At 39.2% G+C, this 18622-nt stretch overlaps 1 protein-coding gene across 3 annotated transcripts; it reads left to right on the top strand.

The window, feature by feature from the left end:
* The first annotated feature begins 947 nt into the window (after window positions 1-947).
* Window positions 948-17923, top strand: ELF5 (E74 like ETS transcription factor 5). 3 transcript variants are annotated; one of them, XM_052783747.1, is made up of 8 exons: window positions 948-1056; window positions 2089-2130; window positions 4055-4181; window positions 11303-11536; window positions 13835-13885; window positions 15648-15794; window positions 16830-17025; window positions 17666-17923. In XM_052783747.1, exons 3-8 carry the CDS (start codon window positions 4058-4060, stop codon window positions 17760-17762), a joined length of 849 nt encoding a protein of 282 aa, XP_052639707.1. In that variant the 5' UTR covers window positions 948-1056; window positions 2089-2130; window positions 4055-4057; the 3' UTR covers window positions 17763-17923. The 3 variants fall into 3 exon arrangements, with proteins under 3 accessions (XP_052639707.1, XP_052639706.1, XP_052639709.1); XM_052783746.1 differs by lacking the exon at window positions 2089-2130 and having other exon boundaries at window positions 960-1056; XM_052783749.1 differs by lacking the exons at window positions 2089-2130; window positions 15648-15794 and having other exon boundaries at window positions 960-1056.
* Window positions 17924-18622: the final 699 nt, after the last annotated feature.

Raw genomic sequence — 18622 nt, 5'->3', positions numbered from 1 at the left:
ACAATTCTGGTTGCCAAATTTTTGAAGACAGGAAGATCTTAGTACAAAGCCCACCTAAACTATATTAAAGATGAGGTATTTTCAGTATTAGAAATAGTATGTCTCAGGACAATTGAGGTGCCATATGTGTCTAAATTTTTAACTCTTTCTGTTTATGCAGGTGTCCTCAAGAGACTACTGATTAACATGGACCTCTGGGGCACGAAAATATTTTGATATAGGCTGACCAAAGCTTCTCCTAAGTTATATTAGAAAGAAACATCATTTTATGTTAGAGGTACTCATTTCATTCTCCAACTCATTCTCTCTACTGCCAGTGCCTCTGATCTGTTGCATCTAATAATACCAAGCATCCTATCCATGAACATTCAAATCACTTTACAGTCATTTCAGACCTAAAAGCAGCTGCACCTGGGCTAGAACCCAGGAGGTTTTTGTGGGTCTCAGAGGCATTGTACTTGGCCAGACAGGGATGTTGCCTGACATCAGGTGAACGCTGTCCTTTCTCTAACACCCACGGTGGTTTGCTGCATGACTTTAAGCCAGGCATTCTTCTGCATCCTGGTCTTTGCCAGGTGCAAATGGTGAGAATGCCACTTCCTAGGTTTTGAGAGCTCTGAACAAAATGCGATAGCCCTTCTTACATGCTAAGATCATGAAAGAAAGAGTGAGAGTCTCCTTAGTTCAAGTGCTTACGCATACTAGGTTTGCTTAAGGTGGTCCAAGAGTCACACTTAGGTAAATCAACACTTTTTAGAGAAAGAGGGGAAAAAACAATACTGGATAAAGGTAAATTTTCTGCACTTGAGAATGTTTCTCCCCAATCCCTGGGCTATGTTGTACTATATATTATCACTGTCATCAAAAGGGGTGTGTATAAGAACTTGAAAAACCAAACGAACCTGTCTGTAAGGTGTTCCACGTATCACAGTCCTGCAAGTGGCTTTATTTCCAACGTGCTGGGCTGTGCCGCTGTTAAAGCCTCCTGCTCCCCCTTGCTCCCAAGACCTCCTTCTGGACTTAACTGCTGCATCAGGAGTAATCACCTACCTACAAGTAAGCTCCATTTCTTTATTGAAGTAATTGTTTTTAAAAGAGCTGTAGGCTGTCAAAGGGGTTTTGCTGTGATGATTTTATCAGGCATTCAACTGAGGTACTGTCTGCCATTCTCATTTGTGCATCACCAGTTTTCTCAGTGATAAACAATTGACTTTGGTTTAATGAATTAATGGCAGAGACAAGCATGAGCCTCAAAAAATACTTTTTAATAAATTAACAGTCTAGGCCTGTCTCACTAAATCAAAAGAGATTGTTTGTAATGTGACAGCTAATTAATAGCTTCTTCAAACCCAGCACCAACTGGAGTAAAACCAAGAGCTGTAAAGGTCTCCAGTTGTTTAAAAAAAACTGTCTGCCTCTTCCCCTTTCTATGTCCCCAAAGTGTATTTAAGCAGATATGTATGTGTGTACATAAGCAGCACCAGCTAATAGTGAAATACTATTCAATGTGACCCAAATCAATATCCTGTTTGCATAAAATATTTGAAAAGAGATTATCTTTGCTAATGATATTAATAATTAACATTATTTTCTTGAACATGTATAGCTCTATATGGGAGCAGCAGTATAAACTGCATATGGGTAAACCAGGATTTTTTTTCCTTCCCAAATGGCTTTTCCTGCCTGTCACAACATGTGGTCAAGCCTGTTGGTAGGATTTGAAGCTGGCAGCTTTGCCCCACATCTGCAAGACTGGGTCTAGTCCTCAGCAGGGGGTGAGGCTGCCATTCCACTTCACAAAATTAGTTTCCCAGCTTGGAGAAATAAGTTTTCCTCATAATAAAATACAAACTCAAGCATGTGCCTAGTTCTGAATTTTTCCAAATCCAATGGCTTCGGCTTTATTTCACACCCCTCTTTGCTTGTAACAGTTCATCCATCTTCCCAGGTATCATTTCCCCTTGAGCAAATCTGCTTTCCACATTCAAAAAACTATGAAAATTCACAAGCAAGGCACTAAATCTACTAATCTGTCATTACCATTTGGATAGCAAAGATGCAAATACTAATAACTTCTTACTTTTTTAGCTAAATCTTACCCTGGTGGAGGAAGGATTATAATCTTGCAAGGTAACATGTTCTTTTATCTAAGCCATGAGTATTTAGAAATGTTTCGTGGGGGTTTTTTTGTTGTTGTTTTTTTTTTTCACTAAAAGCACTAGCCTAAAAAAAAAGTCAATAGAAATTTTTTGTACTGCAAAGAGAATGTGAACTCACCTTTCTCTCACCTTTTTTCATTTTGTTTTCTAGTAAGAAGTAGCTCTTAATCTTGTGAAACTGTCAGATAGACAGAAATTATTATCTCCTGACAGCCAGTAGAAATAAACTGTGAAATTCTGTGCTTAATAAATTTGATGGGAAAATTCTCTCTGTCTTGAGTAGGACTGGGATTTTATTCCAGACATTTATCTGTGGGAAATCTTACATATGGGGTGGCAGGTGTAGAGAGTGGGGGAGATACTCTGAAGAGGTTATCTTTGCAATCATTCTTAAAACATCTCTCCAATGATCTGCAGAGATATTCTATTCTTTCCAAGATGACAATTAACTTTCAGAAGTTTATTTCTGCCTGCTGAGTTGGTACAAGGGTTTACTCACAGTGGGCTGCTCCTTGCACTGGGGAGATGACTGTTAGAGGAACAGGAATATGCTGGCTGCAGAGGGTATGGCTGGGAAGATCATTGTCACCACACATGTCCTGGAGGTCTCTACCTTTTTCAGAGGTGCTAACTAGAATCATCTAATGTACAGGTGTAGGTACATCTCTGGCAATGTCCGGTCATTATAGAAGTGAGTTGTCAGTGACTTGTAGTTCTCCCGTGACATTCTGTCCAGCTCTTCTGCATGTCTCTGTCCTGCCACCCCTTGGTGACTAATGAGTGGTGAAATTCTTCTGTTGAAAGAATTCCCATTGATTTCAACAGAGCCACAATTTTTTTTCCTTTGTGGTAAACAATTATTTTCTTTTGCATAGATTGTAAGCGTGAGTAGGTCTCTAATTTGTTGTTTTTCCAGAGATAATTGGGTCAATACACTTGCACTGTAGTAAAAATCGTTGACCTCTTTCTACCTGGCCCTGTGAACTTCAGAATTCTGTGCATAGTAAGCCAGCATCATCTCATTAAAGTACTGGAATTAAGCATTAAAGCAAATACAGAAAGAAAATTAGATAAGTATTTTGTACTTACTTAGATTTGGATTACATTCTGCAGCAACTCGGAACTGATAAAAATGCCACTGTTTTGACTTTCTAAGTTGTTTGTAAGTAGTTACGACATAGGGAACCTTTCTCTGTGTGGGCCGCTCAGTCAGAAGAATAAAAAAATCAGATTGGGACCATCACAAACTTAAATTCTGGTGATCCTCTTATATCTGAGACAGGACCTGGTAGATTCATATGGATCACTTTGTACGAATTCTGTAAAATTCTATATTGCTCACTGAATATATGGTGTTCATCTAAAAGCACAATTACACACATATGTACATCTATGAGGTATTCTACACTAAATTCTTTGGCAGAAATGCATAGAGAATAGACTTTGTGACCATATTGACTAAAATGATTAATAGTTTATATTCTGATATGTTCCATTCATAATGGTATGATTAGGTGGAAATGTGATGTTCTTGAAATATTACCTTACCCTATATATGAATTCCAGTATATCAAAGGATTTCAGGAGCATCCCAAATGTTTCCATGTTCCATGTTCCATACCTCATTGTTGCTTTATTTAGACTAAGATCAGAGTTTTCTTTCAATTGTGCAATCTATCCATGAAAACTTCTGAATCCTTCACATTTCCTCAGTATACACAGCTATTTGCAGTTTTCAGAAGATCATCATTAGCTTCAGCTGAAGTTTAGGTGATGGTGGGTGATGGTACCTCATAGATCTATACAAACACAGCAAGGGAATAATGACTGTAGCCTTATAACTTTGGTGCTTAATATTATCTTTTCATCTTCAGCTAATGTATTAATATCTTAAGGTGATGCTGGAGTCGGTAACTCAGAGCATGTTTCTGTCAAACACAATGGTTTGTGATCCCCTGATGTCTTGGACAGAGTTATCTGGTACAACCAAAGATGACTATGCCACCTGTGATCATCAGAAAGGTATGTAGATAGACTCCAATAGAAAAAAACATACAATGTCAAAAATCTAAGGGTGATTTGAATTTAACTCATTCAAGACTAATCATGCAGCAAACAGGCTATGGATTCTGAACCTGCTGCTGAGCCTTCTATTATATGCATTCTATTTTCTAGTCTTACTGACCTTTTCAAGCATATCACCAGCCATGCAAGGTAAAGGTGCACAGGAAGAGTAGTAACAAGTAGCAGCTTTAGTTCTGTTATGCATTGTGTTTAACTGATGCTTTCCCCTCATTTGAAAAGATGATACACCTAATGCAAGCAGGAACTTCCAAAGGACAGCATGGTTCATTAAGAGGGGCAGCACAACTGTGGCCTCAGATTCTTGACTCCTTTTGTTTACCCCATCTGCTTGAAATCCAGCATTTGTAGCTGAAAACATTCTCACAACACAGCACTTCAGCTATATAATGGAAGAGTAATTTAATTTGGGAGATTTACAGTTCCTCAAATGCTCTGCAACTTTGTAAGGAATAGCAGTGACCAGATAAATACACACTAAGCTGGCAAAAACTAGGATTCTGAAAGCCACCAGAGAACTGTATGGCTGTAGAAATGAATCCATAATAATGCAGGAGTCCCCCATTGCAGAGTTTGCCAACGTTAAGCATGCAATCCTCAAACTGTGTATACGGAAACCCTACCCTTCACCAGGCCATGCACCTTATGTTGGGATCCCAACTCTGAAGGAATTCATTCAAAATGTCCTGGTGTCTGGCCAGGTCCCTGTTTGGAAACTTAAGTAAGTGTTACTTCTTAGAAATCTCCCTTCTCAACAGCTGGTTTAAATTACTAAACAGTCTTGATAGTCTTCTCTGCACTCAGGCTGAATCATTCAACAGGCTCTGAAAAGAAACGTGGTACAAGCCACTCATTACTGAGCCAAACTTTTGGTGAGAACTGGGAAAAAATTATGGGTTTGTGCAACATTTTTCTCTTCTAAAGCTATTTTTGTCCTTTTACATGAGAACACTCCTGGTCTTACAGAAAAAACTTTCCTGCCAAGGCACAGTTTGAGTAATAAAGAACAGAACTTTCTACGCGGCTTCTGATGGTGCTATTCCATGACCACTGAGGACGTAGCATTTTGTTTCTATATTGCTAAGTTTGACATATGAGGTAGAATATAAATCTTCTTGCTTCAACTAAATGGCTGTATTTAAAGCCCTGCAGGAATTGAAATTTTTTTTTTTTTATAATCATATTGTTTTAATATTAGTTTTCCTTCCAACTTACAACACAATCCTAAATTTCATTTGAAATCACAGCAAGTATTCTGTTTTAAAATTTAAATATGCATTTGTAAATATATGATGTGATTCAATTTAAAGTTAATTTTGGATCAGTCAGAATAATTCTTCTTTTGCCTTGATTTTTATTATAGATTTGCCTCTTATTCAATATCCTTCCACTTTTTTAAACAACAACAACAAAAAAACCCCAAACGCAAAGACCACAACACTGAAATTGAAATAATCCCAAGGGAACTTCTGATATCAGCAGATCAGCATTTGCCAAAGGCAAAACAACCCATCTGAGGCATTTTCACAATTTATAGCTTTACTGCAGTCTGTTACTTGTTAACAATATAAGGTCTGTGACTCTATAGCTGCTCAGCTCTGAATTCATCCAGGTGAACAGTGGTGCAGCATCTTTACCCCAGCAATTATGTTAAACTGAACTCCACTTGTAGCTAAGTGCAAAGGTCCCTCAGCTCTTAAGACACACAACTTTGTCCAACAATCAGGTCAGACTGCCTCTTGCTAAGCAAAGCTGAGCTGAGGAAATAATTAGCCTTTTCTGACCAGGGTAGGAGCTATGTTTCTTCTTCCATGTGTTTTCTATTGCTCAATTTTTGATGCTTTTAGGCTTTCCGGGAGTCCTTTATGGCTACAATAATTTCTCTTCTAAATCAAATTTAAACCAACCTGTGAGTTCTCTTATCATTTCTTCCACAGTAGCCAAGGAATACATTTACCATGTCTAGCACACACAAACAAAACCACTACTGCAGTGCCACCAGCATTGCACAAGCAGCCCTTGAACAGAAAAGTACTTTTCTCTGAAGCCAGAGAAGAATGTAGATCAGCGTAATAACATTAAACCTACACTTTCTTCTGGTGACAGTAATAGGCTTAAGGATTGTGATCCCTATGTCTTTTGAAAACCTGTTTCGTACTTGCTAGGAACAAAGTAGAAGCTCAAGGTTAAACAGATGAAAAAGGGATGGCAAGACTGCCTAGAAAGAAACAGATGAAGACTACTCATTTACAAGCTATCGCTGGGCTCAGCTCCTGTGCTAGAAAGAGTACTAGTGTTATTATGTATGAGCCCAAAGTAAGTTTCTACAATATTTTCTCCAAAAGTGTGTATTTTTTCCAGCAAACCCAACCAGAGGCAGGACCCTGGCTTAGAGGGACTTCAGTCTGGGACAGTGCAACCATCTCCATGTTGCTATGCAAACTATAGGGTTAGTTTGCCTTTACGGTTCCCACATTGGTCATGTAAATGTTTTTATTTTCTGGCAATCAGAATATAACATGATTTATATTTGGAGGCTTTTTTTTTTTTTTAATAATACAAAGTGGAGGAATTTAAAATCTGTGACACTAAAAACATTGTGTCATTTTCATGTCTTCTATTTGTTTTCCAATACTGGGTGAAAAAGGGAAAATAATACAGAAAATACATGGAAATTCTAGCTCCAAAAATTAAAACATTATGCCTAAATGAAATCTGTCTTTTCCAACTGACAAAAAGGTGGGCTATATTACCTAGGAATGATCCGCCTGGACTATATTAAAACTGGGCTACATCTAAACAGACCATCCAGTTTTGTTATGGCTGATAGCAGTATTTCCCCCCATTGTAAGCACACATACTATATTAACTTGCCTGCATGTGCCATGCAGAAATCAGTGCATCCCAGGAAAATCTGGACAGCTATCTTTTATTTGGCCTGTGTTCCTGAACCTACTTGAGACTTACTGCCTTCCACAGCTTTGCTGCCACCACTGATAAAACCACATTCCCCACAAGGCAGGAGACTCATTTCAGCAACATCACCTTAGCTAAGGGACATGAATCAAGTCTAGTTATTGACTGAAACAACCTGTGCAGTCTGGGAAGATTGTGCCAACAAATGCCATTCCCTGAGGGCTGGACACTGCCCAGCACATAAAAGGTTTAAATACCCAGGATTAAGGAGCAGTACAATAAGATAGTCAATGCAGCTGAACAGCCAGTGGAAATCACCTTAAAATGGTGGAAAGGGCAAGGTCTGAATTCTGTGCTTTCTTCTCTACCCCCAGCTACCCACCATCATCCTGCCAGGTATCCTCCTCCCCGTCCTCAAGATGTAGTTTTAGGCACAGTTCTAGCATGTTCCTGCCACTGGGCGATCTACCGGCCCCTACCTTATCTTATTGCATAGGTTTTGCCCTTATGTTTTTGTATGGTGGTATGAAATTCTACCTGCCCCTTTCTTTTTCTTTAAAAGAAAACCTGAACATCTTTCATAGAGCCTTTGTCTTTGGCCCATCCTTTCTTCCCCAGTGGCACAATACCTCGGTCATGTCCATCATTTAGAAGATGGGAAAGCTCCCTGAATGCTTAACTTTGATATGAGAAATAAAAGGTGAGGTCTCGGTGTCAACACCTTTTAAATGCTCATGATATACAACAGTGCTTCAGGGGGGCCTGGAATATTAAAAAAAAAAATAAAATAATCTGAGCTCCAAAGCAAAAGCAAACAAGGAAACTGGACCAGATGAGTGCTGCTCCATGAAAGAAACATGCTGTGCCATTTATATGACAATATAAATATTGCCAGCAAAGCTGATATTTGTCACAATCAAGTCAAAGTTTCAAGCCCAATGGCCAAAATATTTCAAGGTTATTCACTGTACCTGTGGAATGGCAGAATAAATAGTTCTGCTTTTCTTTCATGTTGCCTTAAGATAGAAAAAAAATGAGCACTCCGACACTCTTGTAGTTAGAAAAACAAAGCCATGACCTTGTCACTCGGCTGTGTATTGCACACAGATACAGTGAAAGGGTCTGGGCTGGCTTGCTGCAGCAGCACAGGGCTGGATTCACACCCTGTGGATGAAGGCCCCTCTGCCAATAAATCCATCTAGCTGAGGACGTGGTGATGTTCCAGTTTTCCTAAGGGGGGCTGGAGGCTGTTGGCAGAGGATTAAAAAAAAAAGTTTGCCTGGTTCAGAAAGGGATCGATGCAGCCTTCTGCTTTTCTTAAGCAGCCTCTGAAGTTGGGATTCCTGTAGAGCTCAAGACTAATTTTAAAGCTTTTTTTTTCCTTCCTGGCAGAAGCCTTGTGAGCCTGGTGCTCCCAGCAATCCCATTCTCCCCCAAGGAAGCCTTCAGACTTTGACATAGCCAGGTGTGTGCAGTCTGGAGGGCTCATAAAGCTGATCGAATGTCAAGCTCATCTGATTTTCCTTTTAAATAAGGAGATGAATAAAATCTGAGATTCAAATATCCTCAAGGTATGGGTCCCAAAAGCCAGACCCAGAGCTTCTGAACACCTCATGGCTTTGCTAGGATGTCACAGTAACATCTCAGGATTTCAAACACAACATTCAGTATTACATTAATTCTGTATGTGCATACATATTAAGATATTTACAGCATGGGAATGATTCATGAAAGCAACCACAAATTCCTCTGTAAACTTTTAGGACTTATAATTAGAAGTATTAATTACTTTAGAGAAGCCATGTAGGATGCAAGATCCATATTTCAGTTATTCTGTCACAATTTCAAACCCTTTGAATTAATTTTACTATGGAAACTCATCCAGCCTATTTGCATCATTTTGCAGTCTGAACTTCCTGTCTAGACAAACGACAGACACAATTCACTTGGCTTGCAGTGCTATTATAACCTATTTTGAATTACAATTTCATATAAGCAATGCCTAAAATCAAATGCTCAGGATTCATTTGAAAATGAAATAATAAGTAATGGATGACTGGAGTAATAAACTGTGAAATATAAGTCTGTAAGATGCTGTGAGATGCAAAAATAAACTAAGGCTTTTCTGATTTCTTTACACTACTCTCATTTATGTTTGATTGCCTTTCTATTGCTCTTTACTGTTCTGTATCTGTGCCACTCCAGTGATATAATAAATATTACAGATAATATATTCAAAATCAATTTAGAATCCTTAAAGCTCCTAAAGCAATAATCTCTCAAGGTGGGGATTCCTGTAACTGCTTAAGAATCTCACTTGAAAGAAATTACTAGTCATCTTTTAAAGGTTTAATACAATAGAAGGAAAATGAGTAATGAATGAACAAAAATAATAGTTCCAAGATGCAGACTAGAATTCTGTTTTCCCTAAGTGTAACTGAATGGATACAGAAAGGACATATTCTTGCCATTGCCTATAAATCTTCCAATCGCCCCAAAAAAGGTAGCTGCATATGCACAGACATCCAACAGAAGAAGACTGCAAGATTAGACCTTCGCATGCGTGTAGCAGTCTAGCTCACAGAAAGAAAAAGCAGAGCTTTTTAAAGTGCGTGCTCATCAATATAAGCCAAACTAGCTTCAATAATAGGAGCCTGTGTTTCGATTCTAGAGAAAAAGTGTTTGAGTCACAGATTATGCTTGTTAGCTGCAGCATATAGGTTTATCATACCAGGCCTAGATTTTACATCAGTAATAGCTAAAATATGTTTTTCTAGGAAAAAAAAAGAAATTTTTACTGCAAATATATACATATTTCTACACATTTTCCTGGTAACTGCATTGCTGAGGAGAGAAGCCTGTTAAAAAATTGGGCATTTAATTGGCAAAGTAGTTTTAGGTTACAACTGCTTGGCAGGTTTACTTAGAAGCTCTTCCACTCTTTGTTTTATCTGTCAGAAATGCTTCTCTAGTGATAAATGTGTTAAGAGAAATACATTTTTCAGTTTCTAATCTAACAAAAAAGTATTCCCTCTGACAACATTAACATTATTTTAGATGAAAGGAGTGAAAGAACTTGCTGGAATTATAAGAAAAATAATAATAAATTCATGGTATTTACCCATCTACCACAGAGTATAGCTAGGTGTCTTTGAATGAGAGTACTTTCACATCTGAGGCCCGAGGTTATTTCAGTCTAGGAATGCATCACTCCTTTTTGTTGCAGAATGCTAAGTTCTCACAAATTCTGTATTCTGACCTTTTTAAATTTTTTTGAATTGCCGTTTTAAGAGGTGCATTTTCCTTTTTTTTTTTTTCCCCATGTGTCCTGGTTTTGCCTGGGATAGAGTTAATTGTCTTCCTACTAGCTGATATAGTGCTAAGTTTGGGGTTCAGCTTGAGAAGAATGTTAATAACACACTGATGTTTTTAATTGTTGTTAAGTAGTGTTCAGACTAAGTGAAGGATTTTTCAGGTTCTCATGCCCAGCCAGCAAGAAGGCTGGAGGGGCACAAGAAGTTGGGAGGGGACACAGCCAGGACAGCTGACCCAAAGTGGCCAATGGGGTATTCCATACCATGTGATGTCACATCTAGTATAGGAACTGGGGGGGGGGGGCTGGGGGGAATCGCTGCTTGGGAACCAACGGGGCATCGGTGGGTGGGTGGTGAGCAATTGCATTGTGCATCACTTGTATATTCCAATCCTTTTATTATTATTATTGTCATTTTATTATTGTTATTATTATAATTATTAGTTTCTTCCTTCCTGTTCTATTAAACTGTTCTTATCTCAGCCCACGAGATTTACTTTTTTTCCGATTCTCTCCCCCATCCCACTGAGGGGAGTGAGTGAGCGGCTGCGTGGTGCTTAGTTGCTGGCCGGGGTTGAACCACGGCAGCATGGATGAACTTTCTCTTGAATTGTCTCACACAATTAATATGAGTACCTGAAATACAAAAGGCTATGACAATAGGAGACAGAAAAATTCAAAAGGCAGGGCTTGATGTGTTCTAGAGGAATAAGGAAGGAAGACTACAGAAGAAGGAAGAGGGATTAGTTTTGCTTGAAATATGCTTATTAAAATGAAGTGCACCATGAGTTCTACATTGCAATGTTCCTCTTTCTTATCAAATATGTTGCAGATTCTTATTCTTTCTGGATGTCCATCCACCCGGAATACTGGAGTAAGCACAACGTCTGTGAATGGTTGCAGTTTTGCTGTGACCAGTACAAGCTAGATGCCAACTGCATTTCCTTTTCCCGCTTTAATATCAACGGCTTACAGTTGTGCAACATGACCCAGGAAGAGTTCCTAGAGGCTGCAGGCATTTATGGAGAATACTTGTATTTCATCTTACAGAATATCAGGATGCACGGTTAGTGTTCCAGAAATCAAACACAAAACAAAAAGAGTTGCGTTTTTTGTGCGAATTTCATGCTAACAGAAAATGTGGGATCCACAGCCTTGAGCACTGAAGAAAGGCAAAATACCAAGGCTGCTTAGATGCCGTGTTGAGGAGTACACAGAAGTATGGCAGGCAGAAGACAAGCTCAATGCGACTTTGGGCCTCACAATCACATGCAGACCAGGCTCGTCTCTGCAATCCACTCAAATCTCCGAACAGACCCCCAGCACTTCTCTCTCCTTGGCCTGTCTACTGAAACTGGTCAACCTGCATGATCTGAGAGAGCTTTACATCCTGACTGGATATAGAAAGACAGAATACATTGTTATTCCTGTAACTCAAAGTAGTGAAGGTTGCTCTGCTTCTTAAAAAGTAAGCAAGAAGTTTTGTTTGGTGGGGTTATTATCAGTGCAGTATGCACTAATAATCCACCTCATTAGTAGCATGCTTAACAATGCTCTCAAATAGAAACTATTTTAATCTACTATTTTCAACCTTGTCTGGGAAGATTTATTACTGCCTAAATTAATTTAGATTCAAAGACTAAGTTATTGACAGTTTTGTCTAGGTGAAATAAAAGTGCGATCTCTGCTGCAGATACCCTTTCTCTATACTCACTACTTCCCAAAGATTAACTAGTGTGTACGCCAAGCTAGGGTAATTCTACCAGGGTCCATGATGATGATATGAGCAAAAGAGTTTCCACTAAGCAGGGAAATTCAGGTCATTTCCCTATGCCCTAGCAATGAGAAACTGAGGAGCTGCTTGGAGCCCTCAATGGCTCAAGACTTCTCTGGCTTAGGGGGGTATTTGACCAAACTAGAGCCATAGGGCTGCTGGAAAAAGATGAAAGGCTTAGGCATGCAAGTCCTGGAGGGCCCTGTGGGAGCTGACACTGCCAGCAGCTCCCGATGGTGAGCATCTGCTGGGTCACAATGTGCTGGAGCTTAGCCATCCTTCGCTGGTCTGCTACCCCCCTCTCAGCTGCCCAGTGGGGATTGCAGCTGGCAAGGTACAAGGACCAGAAAGGGAGAAGGCAGCAGCGGAGGGTGACCTGGGCACACAGCGAACATGGTGGGGTGCGGCAGGCTGAAGCTGAAAGGAACAGGAGCATTGAGAGGCAGGGAAGACGGGAGACGAGGCGGTACATAAGAAAACATGTGGATAAGCCTTATCAAAATGAAGTAGGGTTTTGCGGTGACTTAGACTGTGAGAGGTGAGCAAGACTAGAGGCTGCCGAGGAACAAAGCAACCCTGTGTTTTAAGTTGGCACTGCTCTCCTGTGGGACCGACAGCCATCTCTGTCTTCCACCCAGTGTTCATGTATCATGTCAGGCCATTCAGGAGGAGATTATTAAATGCAGGAGATAAGGATGTTATTAAGGGAACTAAAGAATACAGAGCTGGGAAGAAAACCTCATCAAGAAAATTAACTTCTTATAGTCAGTGCAGAGACTGAATTGGGGATAAATGAAATAAAACAGATCATGCATATCTACCTTTAAGAATTGCATAAAGCCTGTGAGAAAAAGCAGTATGTGGTCCAGTAATGCAAGACCTTGCCACAACATATTTAAGCAATGGATCAAACTATGGCTGCCCAAGCAGGCTTAATTCTAGCTTTTCCCAGTTTTGCATGCCAGACTCACAACGTGATTTAAGTTCCTTGAATGCAGATTTGTATGTGCAATGCATTTATATATGTGTTGTGAATGTAATGACTGCTTTAAAAGCTGATAATGTGCTACTAAAGCAGGTAAGTATGAGCCCTGTGAAGACCTGATTTCCAGCAGTAGACATGTTTTTTCATTAGGGGAAGGAGGGAGGGAAGACTGCAGGTCTAGTTTTAAAGGGACTAGGGGCTGAATGAGAAAGGACTAATGTAAGTGTAAAGAAAGGGAGAGAAACTGTGATATAGATGACAGCAAAAACCAAATGCAAACGGACCAGAGGGAAAGGAAACTTAGTACACATAAATCATGTGAATAGAGACATACAGACATGATGCAAAGGGTAAGAAAAAAACCCCAAAGTTTAAAAAAACCCCCACAGATGTAGTCAGAGTAGTGGGAGGGACAAATCATTTTAGCAGCAGCAAAGTTGAAAAATTATTTAATAGTTTTATAGTCTGCATTTTCTACAACTTCTGTTCTGAGCTATATTCACAAGCAATGACACAAAAGGCCAGGACTTAGCTTTAAATTTCAGTTCAGAAGTTATTCTTGTGAAGAAAAGAACTGAACATTGGGTTATATTTTTCCCTTTTAGGCATTTCCTTTTTTACTGATGCAGAAGAAACAAAGCTATCCAACAAGGACTGTAAGTAAACTTGTTTGTACCTAATAAGCTCCGTTCAATGGAAAACACACTGTATTCAAAGATTAGCAATATTTAGCAGTTCAAGAGATTTCTAAAAATGAAAAAAGTCCAGGCCATTTACTTCTTCTCTAATGTTTTTCCTCAAATACCTGCAGTATGCAGAGAAGTAAAGATTAGCAGACATCCCAACATTTCTGAATTGGTATTTTGAAAGGAAGCAGGATCCCAGGAGCATTTGTACATTCACTGAGGCTGCAAGCCAGGCACTGAGTAGAGCAAAGCTCTTCTTTTGTGCATAGAGTCCAAAAGGGCATTCTCTCTCCATGAGAATACTTTGAATTTTTGTGGGAGATGGTACAGCTGGTGGACTAACACACAGTCAGAAATACAGATCCTGTTGATCCTAAACACAGCCAAGCTTGCTATTTATCTGCTGAGGAGGCAAATTGGTAAAGTTAGCAAAATACCAGGTGTCTGACTATGTCTAAGCACAATCAGAATATTCTGTAATCACTCAGTTCTGACCATCAACCAGCCCTAATAATCTAATAACTCTCAATGAGCTCTGGGTTATTAGTGCTTCTGGCTGGATTTACCTGCATTCCACATTAGCATTTAGGCAATGTGGGATACTCCCTTGGTCAAACCCTTCAGCCAATAAAAGAATACTGAACAAACTCATTGACATGAAAGACTCCAGTGAAAAGAAAAGTCAGAAAAAAACATATTCCAGAATACCATTTTACCAATTCTAGCTGATGCTCTTTTGGGCCAGCAGCAGACGCTGAATATGCTATGAAACCTTCATAACTGAAAGCATAAGCCCTTCAGATAGCCCTCCATGTACATAGACATCTTGCTTCCATCTTTTTGTGAATATTATGGTTTCACATGCAGCAAAATAAACTCTCGGAGGTCAGCTCTTAGAAACATAAACAGAATTAGATATAAGATTATAGAACTGCAGTCCATCTTCACAAAAGTTCCCCTATTTTGTTATTTTTAGCCTACTACTGTTTATCCAGTGAAATGGATTTGTGGGTGTTCACTTTGTAATCACTTTCGCAGGATTTCACTGATCACGCTTCTCACTAGCTGTGTACCAAGCAGATATAGTTTTTTGTAGCCACTAGATTGGTGAAACACTAGAAGAGGTTGCCCAGAGAGGTGGTAGATGCCCCATCCCTGGAAACGTTCAAGGTCAGGTTGGACAGGGCTCTGAGCAACCTGATCTAGTTGAAAATGTCCCTGCTTATTGCAGGGGGGTTGGACTAGATGACCGTTAGAGGTCCCTTCTGACCCAAACTATTCTATGATTCTATGATTGCATACAAGTGTTATTAGCAGACTTTGATAATCCTTCCAGTTGCAGTCATTCATTATCCTCTTCTAATTGCTCTCTGCACCACTACAATATTGAGACAGACACTGTTGAAGTGTTGGTCACTTGTGCAAGCATGTTGTCTGCTGAGGCAGTTTTGCCTTTTTAGAAGCACTGCACAGCACTAAGCCAAGAAACCTTCAGGCTGCACGTCACAAAGGGGTACATTTCATCCATGCACACCATGTGCCGAATTCCACATGTCTACAAAATCCAAGTATTTTGAACAGAGCAAATTTCCTGTTTTGTTGTGATGCAATCCATACAACTGCATGTTAATTATTCACTTGAGTTTACCTTTGTGCTAGAGCTTTTATTAAAGAGATAAAGTTAGTAGCTCACACTCCCGCTTTGACTTAATGTTGCATGGCATTTGAATAGGTGACCTTTTGACCAAGTTGCCACCAGACTCAGGAGTTCCTTCTTCACTTCTCACGTTACTCTGCAGTTCAGTCCCAGCCTGTGATAAGGCATGCGTGAGGGCAGGTAGCATCAATGGCCAAGAATGTCACAGTCATGGTAGAACAAGTAAGTACATATCAGAAACTCAAAACTGGAGTTAAGATTACACAGGCTGTGTTGCTCTAATTCTTCAGCTCCATGTGGTTATCAATAGAAACTTTAATGATACCACAAACAAAATTTCACTGAGGTTTAGCTTTTAAGTACTGCCAGCTCTCATGATTTTATCATGAGACTTGAGGTACTTGGCATTTTTCTTAAAGACACATTTCCTTTTCTGCTTACCTTTTTAAGTGCTTCTAACTATCTTAGTGGCAAAGCTACTGGAAAAACATAAGCTGAAAATAACCTAAAGGCTCTAAATGCAGAAAAACAAATAAGAAACCTCAGGTATTTTTATAATTGTCATTATTCTTATGTTGCTCTCAGGACTTTTAAATGCTTGCGGTCAACACTGGGATTGAACATTCCTTTAACCTCCAGCACCTCGATTAGCTAGTAACTAATCTGAAGTTAAGGCAATAGCTGCATATAACAGCTCTACTGGCTTTTTTTAGTAGAATCGCACTATTTATACCACTTCTAATCCTCAAACAAATTTTTGAACTGAGTTGAAATAACAGAGAAGAGTCTAGCAATGCTGGGAAATAGGCTTTGCAACTTCTCATATTATTGTCTCATTTTCAGGCAAACCAACGCCTGTTACAATCTTTCACTTAAACCACTTTGAACTTAAAAATTGCTTTTAAAACGTCAAGTTAAATACTTGTTGAAGTCATGGATGATCAGTGGAACAGAAGCTATGAATGACATAAACTTTGCAAGACAGTAACATTCACTAGTTTCTGGAGTAAAAAAACCCCAGGTTCTAGCATCACAGGTGTTTGATGACCCTGATTAATTTTTTTCTGGAGCAAGTAATTTGAAGCCAGTTAGAGAGAGGCAATGCACTAAAATTTTGAAAGTTAAATTGAAATAAGTGCAATTGGTTTGTGAGGTTGACAATCCAATAACAAAATATACGGTAAATATAATTCTGCCTTAGTACTTTGGCACAAGTAAGAAAACATGCACTAAATAGCTGTCTTCTTCCCATTCAAGACCTGCAGAATTCTCATTTGTGGGAATTTGTAAGAGATCTGCTCCTTTCTCCTGAAAAAAATGGTGGCATCCTGGAATGGGAAGACAGGGGACAAGGCATTTTTCGGGTTGTTAAATCAGAAGCTCTGGCAAAGATGTGGGGACAAAAGAAGAAAAATGACAGAATGACATATGAAAAACTGAGCAGAGCTCTCCGGTGAGTTAACAGGCAGCAGGACCCCTCATTTCAGTTGATTTCTACCTCAGCATTCATATTTCATAACTATTCTGAAAACTCAGGTGTGTGGGGGAGGAGGGGAGTGGCTGGGTGGCAGAATGTCTGGTTATTTTCTTCATGGTTTTTCTATAGGTCATGAGATAACACCCAGTCTCCTTTGCTTCTAAACAATATCATAGGGCTAAGTGTAAACTGGTACAGAATTGTAACTCTATTGATGAAAACAAAGCTATCACACTTTACCTCAGTTGAGAATTTTAGACTATGTTTGCCAAATGACCCCCACAAAGTGACTCTTTTTGCTGTAGCAGTAACACTGATGGTTTCTTCTGAACTGTGGTAACCTTAAGGAAAAAATACAACAAACCAAAGAACACATTTCTTTGTAATTCTTGTACCTTTCAAAGAGTGGAAGGCATACTCCAAGGCATGTGGGAAAGTTTAAAGCTCTTCAAAGTCTCAAGAGCAATTTAACAGAAAGAGAGGAGCATTCTGACTGTAAAGAACACAATGCCTCATGTACTGTTCTGCTGCCATGAAGTCCATATAAAAAACTCCTCTAATGTGAATTCTACTACTACTTTCTCCATTGTTTCTTTTCTCTCCCCCCACCCCCCAGTTACTATTATAAAACTGGCATTTTGGAACGAGTGGACAGAAGGCTGGTGTACAAGTTTGGAAAGAATGCCCATGGATGGCAGGAGAACAAGATATGAACTGCCCCATGCTTCCTCCTCAGCATGAAACATGCCACAGCCTGAATAACCCAGCTGCAATGGACACTTAAGGGAGAGTTTTTCTGCTCCCTCTCTCCCCCCTGCTAGTCTGGAGGAATTCATTGTAGTCTGTTTCTTGAAACAGACTACATCAACAAAAACAGCACTTGACTTTTGGCGTTTTCTTCCCCTTTGTGCTTTCTGCCAAGAGCTTTAGGAATATCTTTACTGCTGCTCAAGAGATTAGGATTAATTTTGATATTTAAAACCTCCCTGTCTCTCCCTGTTTCAGCCAGTATGTCCACTGAGAAGCATTAAATTCCTCTCTGTTTTACTGCCATTTAAAAGAGATTGTTTAGGGACATTTCCCAGTTAGGTTCCTGTACTTCAGAAGAACACAGAAAATTCTTTCATTTTGTAAGAAAACCACTTTTCTGATCCATTTTACCCTAAATTATTGCATTTCGCAGATATGCTAGAAATCAGTATGTTGTCCAAAATGAACAGTTCAGTCCTCTGTATTTGTCTGGATTTAATATGTCCAGTCAGCCTAGTTAACAAAGAAATAAAACTCTATTCTGAATTATTTATCAAGCAGCTACCTCCTTTGGCTACTAATACCATCTATGCAAATATATTGATCTATATATACTTGGTGTATTTGGTTTTTTGAACCTAAAAGGAGTTCACTGCAATTATTTATCACTGTTCCTTCTGCTACATTGGTGAGTTGCAACTGATCATTCAATATCAATTCTGTTATTTGGCAGAATTAATATAATTTTTATTAAAAAGAATTTTGAGGGAAAATACTTCTGTGAAATCAAAGTTCACTTTCTATAAATTCTCATGCATTTGTC

Source organism: Harpia harpyja, chromosome 3 (assembly GCF_026419915.1).
Source record: "Harpia harpyja isolate bHarHar1 chromosome 3, bHarHar1 primary haplotype, whole genome shotgun sequence".
Classification (NCBI taxonomy): Eukaryota; Metazoa; Chordata; class Aves; order Accipitriformes; family Accipitridae; genus Harpia; species Harpia harpyja.
The sequence above is the reverse complement of the archived record's forward strand: the minus strand, read 5'-3'. Positions and strand labels throughout refer to the sequence as shown.

Bases quoted from the DNA above. Each gene is read 5' to 3' on its own strand.
- ELF5 (XM_052783747.1), top strand. From the start codon at position 4,058: ATGCTGGAGTCGGTAACTCAGAGCATGTTTCTGTCAAACACAATGGTT. The intron at 11,537-13,834 runs GTTAGTGTTCCA...TTTCCCTTTTAG, and splicing joins ACAGAATATCAGGATGCACG to GCATTTCCTTTTTTACTGAT. The intron at 17,026-17,665 runs GTGAGTTAACAG...CCCACCCCCCAG, and splicing joins AAACTGAGCAGAGCTCTCCG to TTACTATTATAAAACTGGCA.